General features: G+C 48.8%; 1 protein-coding gene across 1 annotated transcript; it reads right to left on the bottom strand.

Moving 5' to 3' along the window:
- Positions 1–3: 3 nt before the first annotated feature.
- LOC144739981 (protein zer-1 homolog) lies at positions 4–2366 on the bottom strand (the record flags this gene model as incomplete). The annotated part of the gene is given in 12 exon segments (XM_078622869.1): positions 4–45; positions 47–193; positions 267–359; positions 361–449; positions 620–758; positions 833–947; positions 1023–1195; positions 1413–1760; positions 1762–1872; positions 1974–2071; positions 2074–2123; positions 2200–2366. Coding segments are annotated over 12 exon segments (1572 nt in total), but the record flags the coding sequence as incomplete, so codon positions are not given.
- Positions 2367–12879: the final 10513 nt, after the last annotated feature.

Here is a 12879-nt window from a genome sequence, read left to right as displayed (position 1 = left end):
AGCCTCCTTGTGGTGGTTGTCCACCTGACACACCAGCGCGTTGCACCAGGTGCACAGCGATCCTCTGGATGGACTCGTCCTGCCGGGCCGGCTCCAGGATCTTCAGCAGCAGCTGGTTTACCCGACTGTACTGGAACTCTAGCTCCTCTGGGATGCTGAAGTTACACAGGGTCAGGCAGCAGTTCCTCTGAACCTGCGGGGTCGGGGGGTTACTCCACCTGGACGACCATCAGCAGAGAGGAGGAGGGGAGATGCTGCTGACTCACGGTGACCTCCTGGTACTGCTCCATCCCGTTCAGAACCACCTCGATCACCTCACGCCGCAGACGGACGCTCTGGTCGTTGCGGTACTCCGTGTTGGGTCAGGTAGAACAGGGCGGCACTGCCCGTCACCTGGATGCTCTTATCGTACCGGTGGCACTTCAACGCCGAGATGACGAGCTGCAGGGACGGAGACGGACGGGGTGAGAGAGGGACAGGATGAGTGAGAGACGGGGGTGACACACACACACACACACACACACACACACACACACACACACACACACACACACACACACACACACACACACACACACACACACACACACACACACACACACACACACACCTGCAGCGCCCCTCAGCAGCTGGCTGCAGGTCTGTATCCTGGCGATGTCAAACAGCTGGTTGATGGCCTTGTGTGCGAGCTCGGGCCGGTGCTCGGTGTACGCCTCGATGGCGTTCAGGACCTGCTCTTCGTTCTTGGAGCCCGTCACCTGCGTGCACGGGACAAAGGGTGAGGCGGCGGCTCAGGGGCGTGTCTGCGTGGATGGCAGTGTGTGCGCGGCACCTTGTAGGCGGGGATGTGTGTGACGTTGCACAGCGTTGTGTCGTACAGACCCAGGAACTGCAGCGGCCTCTTCAGCTCCTGCAGCGGGTAGATGCTGCTCTTACACGGCTCCGTGCTGAACAACAGGACGGAGCACATGTTGATACGCGCTCAGAGCAGCTGTGAACCCACTGTCACCACGGTTACCCACCTGGGCCGACCCATGGCCTCCTCGAAGTGAGGGACGGTGCAGTTGTCCAGCAGGACGTGGCCTGAGATGTCCAGAGACACCAGGTGGGAGAGTCGCTGGACCACGGCCGTCAGGATTTTCCTGGTCATCTTGAACTGGAAGTTCCGCCTGCTCTCCCGTGAGATGTCCAGATGCTGACGAGCACAAGAGACGATAACCCTCCGGCTTCACACTTCGAGGTAGGTTGGGTAGCTGCATTAGCCCCGCAGCAAGTGTATCAGCTGAGTTTGGCCCTGCGGGGCGCCACGGATTCGCTGCAAACGATTCAGCCTCTCATCGGTTTTCTCACCTGATTTTCGTGTTGTCATGGAGCCGACAGGTTCAAACCACAGCGGGTCTCAGAGACTGAACTCACCTGAGATGAAGCAGCTCCACCAGCGTGCTGACCAGCTCCTCGGACAGGTCAACGTTGTAGAGGACCAGAGACGCAAGCCTGTCCTTCCACTGGGCCAGAAAAGCTGTTCCCAGTAAATGGACGTTGGACAGATCCAGGGAGGTGAGCGATCTCAGCGGCTTCAGGAGCGTCTCGGCGTCCACCTCAGCAGGCAGACCGCCCAGGTTGAGCAGCCGCAAGCGGTTGAACCCGTGGAAGTTAAAGTCTGTGTCTAATGCCTGTCGTGAGATGGGCCTCTCCTCCTCGTCGTCCTCTGTGTCCTCGTTGCAGGCGAGCGGCGCGCCGCCCTTCCTGTAGAAGATGTGGGCTGCAGCCAAAGAGACACAGAGACACCAGTGTCTCACGGAAGCAGACGAGCGTCTTCAGGCTGCGGGAGGACAGACTGTTGCAGTAGGTGAGGTGGAGCTCGATCAGGTCCTGTCACAACACAAACCAAATGGCATCATGTCTTGCCAGCGTCCCCCATCGAGCTCTCTCAGCTCTGACTTGCAGTGGAAAGTCAGGTCAGATGTCCTCACCTGTTTTCTGATGGCCTCCAGGTCTCTGTCGTGCACAAAGTCTTCTCTGAGCTGAACGCGGGTCAGTCTGGTGCTGCGCGGGTCTGAAAAGAGCTGGAGAAGCTCTCCTCTGGTTCAAAGCTGCTGTCTGTGTGGACCAGCTCCATGTACCTGAGACAACCAAGGCGGGAGCGATCAGACACAGAACATAGGTGACATTCATCACGTCATGTGACCTGGGACGTACGCATTGACCAGTTTGTCGCAGATTTCACTGGGAAGAAAGACGTCTGAGCGCAGGCACAGCTTGTTCCGGAAGCCCTGGTAGCACATCGTCTTCCTGAGGTTCCTCAAGCAGAAGACCGTGGCCAGAGTCATGAGACTGTGGGGGTCGTCTCCTGCTTTGGCTGCCATCCTTCTCTCTACTTCTGTGGCTCAGATCGAAGACAGGCCGGTGCAGGGGACCTGAACCGGGTCAAAGGTTAATGCTGAAACACAAAAGACCAGTTCTTCATTCCCATTGGAAAAAATCCAAGGTTCCATTGTAAGGTCATCTGCAAACACACCTGGAACATCCGGGACTCTGCGGGTCTGAATCAGTAGCCGTGTTAGCTGCACGGTTCGCAGCAAACACCGACTACTTTAAAAACTAGTTTTCGCACGAAAACTACATGCTGTTCTCCGGCCTATGTCCTTCCAGCTGACTCCTCCTAGTTCAGAGGAGCTAATCGTTCCTCTCCATTCTCTGCTTTGTGTCACTGGTTAGTTCGCGGAGCAATGACGAGACACAGCGGACTGTTAGCCGGAGCTAAGATAGCTCCACTGGGGACATGTACTTCCACAACACCAGCGGCAGTTCTCTGCCCAACAAACACACCGGGTTCTACTGGACCCGCTCACACCGTACCGACACACGACAGAATGGAACGTGTTAAACCGGTGCGCCCAGCAGCGTCTGGATTAACTTCGAGCTAAACGTTGACTTCAGTTCATGTCAGCTAACTTAGCTACTGTGGCTAACGCTAGCTTCACCTTCGACAGGAAGTCAGTGCGGGCTTCCTGCGGGGATATCACGCACACATGTACCTGAGCTGTCGCCAGGGTTTGGTGTCCGGAAGACGGCGAGAAACAGACGTTTGGTCACCAAGCTCCAACCGGACTCCCGACCGGACTTCATCCAGCTTTCAGCCCAGACCGACCATCTGACTGCTCCGATGTCAACAAACAGACTCCTCCACTTTTACTACCCCCCCCCCCCCCCCCACACACACACACACACACTCACACACTCACACACACTCACACACTCTGTTTGGTAGGCTCCTTGCAGGTGCCTTTTCCATTTCCTTTCCCTCTATGAAATATGAGCATCATCAAATATCATCAAATATTACAATTTTGAGCCCTGAGCAAACTGCTGTGTGATGGCCCCCCAAAAATATCAACAGTAATTTAAAAACAAATTCAAACATGAACTAAGATAAATTAAAATAAATTCACCACCAGAGCAAATGTTATTTTACTGACTGCTGTACTGGTGTATTTATTTACAAATGGAAATGGCTAAAGCGCCTGTAAACACTGTTGAAAGTAGTTTTGATTTCTTGTTGCCACTATCGTTGTTGTTATAGATTGTGTTGTGTTGCACTTTAGCTGAATTTGTGACAACTGACCCAGCTGAAATGAAGAAGTACGCGGTGGATTTTTATTCAGGCGTATTCAGACTGGACACATGTGATGAGAACTCTGCTGCATGTTATGAGTATCTAATTTGAGTTGCTTTGTGTTTTGTTTTGGTTTGTTTTCTCCTTCCCTCTTCCCTCTCTGATGGCAGTGGAGGTGTGGCCAGACTGATTGGGGAGCAATCAGTGCACCTGATCCTCATCAGTGTGCTGATTGCTCCTGCACTTAAGTTTCACTCTGGCCTCACCCCACTGCCAGATTGTTTGTGCAATCAGTTTGAGGCTCCCATGCCTTACACTCCAGCCTTCTTTCCTTGCGTTTGCTATTCTAGTTATTCTTGTCTGCTTTCTCGTCTGTTTTCCCGTTCCGCCTAGTGCGCGCCTTTTGTTTTTTGCTCGTTTCTCCTCCAGTTTTTGTGGAGCGCTTTGTTTCTTAGTATTTTCTTCCCACCCGTGTGGTGCGTTCTTGTTTGTATTGGTGTCTTGCCCTGTGACCTGTCTGTGCCTGTTGCTCGTTTATCCCGTTTCTGTGAGTGTTGTTCCTGCACTATTGGATCCGCCTCCAAACCTCGGGCTACCGCCTGTTGACACTGGCAGAGCTCTGGCAAGATCTTCCCCAACTGAGTGCTGGAGAGCAGGTGGCTCTGGGGGCATATCTGACTCCGGACGAGCTGACCGGTGCAGTTGGCTGACGATGGTGTCAGGGAAAGCTCCAGGAATGGGTGGACTGCCAGCACACCTTTTAAAAAACGTTTGTGGGACAAGATTTAGAGAGTGCTTAAATACGGAATGCGTCCAGCTTCCTGTAGGAGAGCAGTCGTCACTCCTGACAGAGAAAGGAGACCTGGGCTTCTTGACAGACTTGGGGCCAGTTGCACTTTTACGCACAGACTACAAAATTATTTCCAAGGCTTTAGCAAACAGCTAAAGACTTGAATTGACTTCTTGGTTGCAATCGTACTGTGTACCAAGTAGACCCTGGTTGGACAATTTGTTTTTAATGAGAGATGTGTTTGAGATTTGTAAATTGTGTAACGTCAGTGTTGGAATCATATGACCAGGAGAAGGCTTCTATGTTGATCAGGGCTTTCTCGTCTGAACATTTGGTGTTGGAGACCAGTTCATATCCTGGGGCCTGTACCACAAAGCAGGATTTTGGTTTTAGCGAGATAACTTCAGGGTTTTTCCTGGATCTTCGGACCACAAAGCCGGATTTTGTTTAATCAAGACCTGTCTCCATGGTAATTTACTCTGAGAAACTATCCTGCTCCGGAGCAGGATAACTGTCTGGATTGAATCTGATCCCACCCACACTGTGACTGGCCACCCACTGGCCAATCAGATGTCAGAAAAACAAATGACCTGCCCATTCCTCCACATAAGACAGGGAGGGGACGGGGACCAATCTAACCCGTTAAATCTCACCAAATTTTACCAATTCTCACACCCTGGACCACAGTCAGTGTACATCGCCCTAAGGTTCTTTGACACGGGCCGTTTCCTTTATTCAGTGGGAGATGTGGAGCGACTGATCAGAAACACAGTCTGTTGGTGGTCCCACCAACTGACCTCTGACCTCACTGATTTAAAAAATGAGTTCATCTTCACGAGACACTTTCCATACATGTGGTTCAGTGAGGGAAATGTGAACAGTGTCATCTCCACACTTCATTCATGGTGTTTGAGGGTCCCCCCCCTTTTTTGAAGAGGGAGATAATATTTTTTCTCTTTGCCCCTGATCATCTCTAACACAGATCCATCAGATTTGATTCAGACTGTAGGTGTCAGGTATTTTCCTTCTTTGTGTCACATCTGAGGAGGAGTCAGGTGGGGGGGTACTTGAGGGAAGTAGTAAAATCAGCTGTTTTACCGGCGGAATGTATGAATGAACTGGGGGGGTCCTACTTTTTGCTGACCGCTTGTTTGCCCACTGGCTTGCACTGTGTTTTAAAGTTTTTTTGTGGTATTCACTGTTTGTATTTTAGTCTTAATAAATGAAAGTAAACAGCAGACGTTGGAGCCTGTAGTTTTTATTGTTTAGTCCAAATGGAAACGCGTCTCAAACATCCTTTGTCCCCGTGCTCAGCCTCCTGATGGACTCCTGGATTTTCATAGTCTCTTCATACAGATGATCAACTTGGTATATTGATATGAATGAATTCAATTTCAACACTAAAGTTGAAATCTGACGCTTTAGTGTTTTGATGTTTGTTCTTTTAACTGGAAAAAACAATGTGATTTTGAGGGATCCACGGATGTTGTAGGTTCATTGAGGAATTAATGAACAACGTACAGATTTACAGTCTGAGATGTGTTGCCAGCCGCTTTGTCGTCTTCTGGCATCTTCCCCGGTGTTTGTCTTTTCTACAGTCACTGACTTCTCCTCCTACTTTACCAGCATTAACCTCTGCGGCTGGCCCAAGGCGCTCTGTCTCCCGTTCATGCACTCATGATTGTGATTGGTCTGCTGCCTCTGAACACACCTCTTATACGTGCCCGTTCACGGGTCTTGATGAGACAAAGCTGGATTGAATTAGCGAGTTGATATCCAGCTTCATGGTACCGATTATCCTGATCGTCATGATCTCACTAATTAATCGCTTATTAATCGAGCTTCGTGGTACAGGCCCCTGGTTAAAACTCTCGTATTTTGCGGCTTGTTGTGTAGTGGAGTGGAAAAAGGCATCAAACAGGGCTGCCCAGTCTCAGGTCTGCTTCTTACAGCAATGTGATCAAAAACCTGCGTAGGTTGAGCAGCAGAGTTGGCTCATTCTCGATCAGTGCTTGTGTCAGGATATGCTGACGATGTGAATGTCTTTGTTTGCTTACTCTATATGATATATATCGTCTGCCACAGTCAACTGGGGAGAAAAGCGAGGCAGTGCCGGTTGTTGAGGGGGAGCCCAGTGCCTGGGACAGTGCCTGTTCTTCCTTCAGTGGGGACAAGGGGGCTCAAATCGGGGGTCTTTCTGGGCAATGAATTTCCATAATTGGGAGGGGTTGCTGGACCAGGAGAAGGTGAAGCTATCTAAATGGAAATGGTTGCGACCCCATCTGTCCTACAGGGAACAAGTTCTGACAGACTGCCTGTTCTGGTGCCCCCTTCAGCCCTGGTGGAAGGTGTACAACGCCTTCTGGTGAACTTCTTCTGGTAGGATCAGCACTGGTTGAGAGCGCCAACCCTGTATCTCCCTGTGGCAGAGGGGGGACAGGGGCTGATAGATGTGTCAGGAGCAGTAGCCTTCAGCCTGCAAATGGTGCAGCAGCTGCTGTACGACTGTGACCTGGGACTGGGCAAACAATTCAATTCAATTCAATTCAATGTATTTGTATAGCCCAACATCACAATTTACAATTGTCTCGATGGACTTTACAGTCCGCACATTGCTACACCCTCTGTCCTCAACCCTCAGTCAGGGTGAGGAAAAAACTGCCCAAAAAACCCTTATAACAGGGGAAAAAGAGGTCCTCAGGGAGGACCACAGAAAGAGGGATCCCCCTCCCTGGGGCGGACAGACCTGCAAAAGGTGTTGCATGCACAGACAATGAGCATATAAACAAACAAACAAACAGTGAGTCAGCTTGTGAAGTCTAGAAGGTCCAAGAATGCATGTGAGGCAGGTTCAGAGTCCAACAGTGTTTTTAGTCCATGTCTGCCCGGGGGGAGATGTCCGCTGGAGAAACTTTGGAGATGGGGAAGATGAGGAGGCAGTTCAGTAGATTATGGCGCTGGGGGTGGGTGTGTCGTGTAGCATCAGCGGGTCAAGCAGTTCTCCAGGTTGGGTGGCGGGCAGTGCAGGTTGGATGGCACCAGAACTCAGACAGAGAGAAGGGGTTAGGTACATGCTGCAGATGTTTATAGAACAAATATTTGAGGGGTGGGGGGTGGGGGGGGTGAAGGGGAAACGGGGGAGAGAGAAAGAAAGGAGGTGGGAACCAGAAGAGGCTTAGTGCCAATGCTCAGTGCCACTGTTACGACTATGAGTTCCCCCGGCAGTCTTGAGCTATGGCAGCATAACTAAGGGCTGGTTCAAGGGCTGGTTTAAGTTGACCCTGAGCCCTGAGCCAGCCCTAACTATAAGTTTTGTCAAACAGGAATGTCTTAAGTCTATTCTTAAATAAAGAAAGTGTGTCAGCCCCCCGGACCCAAAGTGGAAGGTGGTTCCAAAGGATGGGAGCCTGATAGATGAAGGAACTATACTGAAGGATAGCTATATATATCTACAAGGAACATCTGTTCCTTATAGATCTATCACAGGCTGATGGGACTCACACCTTTCTGTAGCTCCAGTTCTCAATGCCTGGCGGACACTGAAGGCCCCTGAACCAAAACCTGGAATGTGGTTACTTGAAGAACCTCTGTTTTACAATGAGTTCAAAAGACCTTTTCCTCCAATAGCTTCAGGGCAAAATTTGCAGCGGCGGGGGTCGTCAAACTTGGCCTCACAAACATTCACTCTTCCAGACTGCTGTGGAGGATGCAGTCACTGCCCAGGTCACTGAGATCCTCGATAGCAAACCTCGTCAGCCAATGGGACGAGCAAAATGAGTATGTGTTTCCATCGGTGATTGTCAGTCCTGCTATGGACGGCAAGCAGGAGGACGACAGGTGGCTGCTGACCTGTCAGACACCAGTGCTGAAAGACTTTAGCTCCTGTAACTAGAATCAGCTCTACCTCAGCTGTGTGAAGATGCTGCACCTACGTCTGCTGGCAGAGGTTACATAGTCGGGGTGGACTGGTGTTTTTGCCTCAGACTGTTCCCCAAAAGACAGCGGAGGGTCCGGTATGAGCCTCCCGTTGAAAAATGGGTGGCTGATATCCAGTGGAGTGATGCACGGAGTTTAGCCACAAACAGACCAAGAGCGCACCTGGATCAGAGCCAGGGAGACGGTGGAGCATCTGGTAGTGTCCTGTCCCTGTCTGGGTTCACTGTCCTACAGGAATGGGTTGAGGGGATTTGGGACAAATTGTCTATCCCTGTTTTCATTTTGGGTCCTAAATACCAGGCAGGAAAGAAAGTCTCTGCTGTGCTGGTGAAGTTTCTGGTTGGGATGACCACAGTCAAGTCAAATAAATTTGATTCATATAGCGCCATATCACAACAAATGTTATCTCATGACACTTTACAAATAAATCAGCGGCCTGTATCACAAAGCTAGATCAACACGTCCTTTGTTACTGGATTAATCCAGGGTTGAGTTACAGAGACCGTGATGATCAGGATCATTCGGTACCCACGAAGCCTGTTATCAACTCGTTAACTAAACCCAGGTTTGTCTCATCAAGACCCGTGAACGTGCAAGTATAAGAAGCGGGTTCCGAGGCTATCATGAGCGCACAAAAGGGAGACAGTGCACCTCTCGCCAGGCAACAGAGGTTAATGCTGGAAAACTATGAGGAGGAGAAGTCAGTGATTGTAGAAAAGACAAACACCGGGGAAGCTGACAGAAGACGCCAAAGCAGCTGGTAACACATCACAGACTGTGTAAATGTGTTGGTTGTTCATTAATGCCTCAATGAACCGACAACATAAATGAATCCCACAAAATTACACGTGTTAGATGAATTGTGTGTATTACATTTATCTTTTTCCCCCAGACAAAAGAACAAACATCAAAACATCATTGAATCTGGTAAGTAAGTTGTCTTTTTAATGTCATAACGTTCTCTGCTACACTAAAGTTGAAACACACACAGTTCACTCATATCAATGTACCAAGTTGATAGTTTGACTAAAATCATCCTGATGGAGATGTGTTACAGATGATCAGGGGCAAAGTATCAAGTATCATCTCCCTCTTCAAAAAAGAGGGGGAACCCTAAAACACCATGAATGAAGTGTGGAGATGTTCACTGTTCACAATTCCTTTACTGAACCACATGTATGGAAAGTGTCTCGTGAAGACGATGGACTCATCTTTCAAATCAGTGAGGTCAGAGGTCACTCGGTGGACCACCGACAGACGTTGTGTTTTCTGATGAGTCGCTCCACATCTCCCACTGAATAAAGGAAATGGTCCGTGGGTGATGTATACTGTCTGTGGTCCAGTCAGGGCCCACAGGCAATAGAAGGATCCAGAACCTGTCAGATGTACAGAAGTCCAGGACATGAGAATTCTGTGAAATTTTACGGGTTAGTTCATCCCGTAAGATTCTTTCACGCCATAAATCTCTCTTCACCACTTGTCTTACGTGGAGGAGTGGGCAGGTCATTGTTTTTCCAGACATCTGATTGGCCAGTGGGTGGTGCTGTTTGTACCAGAAAAGAAAAAGAAATCCTGCTTCGTGGTACAGACGCCTGGTCTCTCAGCTGTAGATCTACTCTCCTTCAGACTGCTCAGAGGTCCGCGCAGACTCAAAGCGGATCTCAGCAAGTCTCGTATGCGCAAACAGCAACATTGGACGCATCACAGAAACATGTAAACAACACGAAATGACATTTCACAGGAAACTACTTGTCGATGGAAGCTCTGATGACTGCGGACATTGAGTCCTCTCCGCTCTTTTCCACCTTTTCCAGACTCTGACATTCTTGCTAGCTTCAGAGCTGCCCGACCTTTCTTAACAATGTCCAGTTTTTCTTGAAAAGATCGTCTTTAAAATGTCTCACAGGGTGACAAAACAGATTATTCAACTACTGTATATCTTTTGCGCGTTCAACTCCAACAGGTGTCGTTTACAAGCTCTGGTTTACACCGTCTATGACTGTCCAGTCAAAGGTGGTGAATATGACGTCACCATACATCTGCTAAGACCTTGGGGTCCTCAACTCACAATCTGATTGGTTGACAGTTTGGTCGACACACATTCTATGGTACAGGTACCAATTACCTGGGGAATTTACTTGAGGACCCTGGGATCTTCAGTCTGCGCTCTAACGTTATATGAGTGGTAATAATCTGATGAGCCGAACACTAGATCGCTTCATGCAGTTTTTTCCCCTCACTGCTTTTGTTTTTTTCCCCCTCTAAAGCAAGGGTGTCAGACGGCCAGTCCTGGAGGGGCTATCCAGCAGGTTTTATATGTCACACTGCTCCTACATGCCTGATTCAAATCAGAAGCTCATTACCAGGTGTGGCGAGGTGGCCCCACCTGGGGAGTTTCGCCCTAGGAGATCGTTCCTTGGCCAACGAAGGTAATCAACACATCAGGCAATCACAGGTTCAAATCACCTTGAACGTTTAGAAAATGAAGAAAAACAATTTTATTAATTCAATACTAATCAAATCGCAACATAAAATAAGAGGAGGATTGAACAGGGCTGAGGCTCAAAGGATGGAGCAGTAAACTAACCAAAACTAATTACAGAACCAATTATCCAAATGAGAAAAATGAACCAAACAAACTCTCAAACTTAAACAAATCCAGAAAATAAAGACAAAGAATTCATACAAACACAAACAACAGAAATTTAAAACGGCAGGTATATCCCCGAGATCACCACAGAGCCCCAATAACCTCCCGACCAGTCACCCGCTTGGGAGAGCTGAGGACCACGGGGACACACCGTAGCCAAAGCAGCAGCGGTCCAGCGGATGGCGATCTAGTTACCAGCCCTCCTAAAAAAAAGGAGGTATTAGTATAGGTTTTGGGGGATTTTCTTGTCCACTGGTGGATGGACCTTGTGACAGTGCATCCAGTGGGTTGAAGGGACTTTGAAGTTCCATTTCAATTTGAATCCAACTCACTTTTGTGTCTGTTCTCTTCCAATATTTGGCAAGTGTCGTCATTTCAAACATCAAGTTGTATAGTCTCAAGTTGGGGAGGGCCATTCCTCTTATTTCCTTTGGGGCCCTCATTTTCTTGATATTTATCCTTGGCTTTTTCTTGTCCCACAAAAAGTCCTTGATATTGCATCATATTGCGTAAACCATCGTGGTGCTACACACAGTTCACCTCCAGTAGACTCACTGGTCGGTAATTGGCTGGATCCGACCCGTCTCTGTCCTTTTTGGGTATCCATGAAATTAATGCCTCATTAAATGTATCAGGTAGTGAACCCAACTCACGCCTGATACAACACCTCCATATACACCTTATGCAGTACGGGGGCCAATACATCAATATACCTCTTGTAGTATTCAAAAGGTAGGGCCATCCAGACCTGGTGATTTTCCCTGTTTTCATTGATTGAATGTCATTGAAGTCTCCTTCGTCCCTTCTTGGCCTTATCTACGTTCAGGTCTATGTGCAATTCTACGGCACCGTAGTCAGTAAGTGCGATGGTGCCTATCTCACAATCCATCACTGAGTCAACTAGAGTGATATTAAAAAGAAGTCAATCCTTGAATGCGATTTGTGGCGGTGGGAGTAGAATGTATATTCTCTTTCATGTGGGTTCACCCGGTCTCCATATATCCATATCTTTTCACGGATCAGATTCAATCCAGACAGATATATGTCTATGGTTATACTGCTCCGGAGCAGGATAGTTTTTCTGAGTAAATTACCATGGAGACAGGTCTTGATAAACCAAAATCCTGCTTCGTGGTACAGGCCCCTGGTTCCAGTCACCCTGACCTGTCCTTCCAAATTTCCTAATCTTCTATTGATTTCATGGAAGAATTCGGGCTCCTCCTTGTTAGGTGCATATATATTGCATAGTACTATACCTACACCATTTACTAATGCCTCAATACAAATATATCTGCCTTCCCTTGTTATGAGTTCTGTTTAGGGTTGCTCCGTGTTTGTTTTGGTTTGTTTTCTCCTCCGCTCTCCGGTGGCAGTGGAGGTGTGGCCAGACAGATTGGGGAGCAATCAGTGCACCTGATCCTCATCAGTGCACTGATTGCTCCTGCTCTTAAGCCGCACTCTGGGCCTCACTTCCACTGCCAGATTGTTTGTGCTTTCATGCCTGACTCTCCAGCCATTAGTCACCTGCGTCCGTCGTTTTCGATTACTCTCGTACGAATTCTCGTCATGTTTTCCTGTTTCCACCATAGCGCGCCTTTTGTTTGTTCCGATCGTTGTCCTCCCTCCAGTTTTGTGGAGCGCTTTATGTTTTCATCGTGTATCTTTTTTCGCCCTTGCGGTTACTTTCTTTCGCCTGTCGTTCGTGTCCTGCCCGCTCGCCACGGCGCAGTGATTTTTTGTTTACGGCTGATTTTCTGTTCATGCTTGTGTCGTTGTTTTGCTGTGGTATTTGTCTGTGCAATAAAGTGCCTGTTGCTCACTATCCTCCTCTGCATGATGTTTTCCTGCATTACTGGATCCGCCTTCAAACCCCTGGGCAGCCGCCCG

Source organism: Lampetra planeri, unplaced genomic scaffold, assembly GCF_965212315.1.
Source record: "Lampetra planeri unplaced genomic scaffold, kcLamPlan1.2.h2 scaffold_1824, whole genome shotgun sequence".
Lineage (NCBI taxonomy): Eukaryota > Metazoa > Chordata > Hyperoartia > Petromyzontiformes > Petromyzontidae > Lampetra > Lampetra planeri.
Note: the sequence above shows the minus strand (reverse complement) of the source record. Positions and strands in the feature narration are given on the sequence as shown.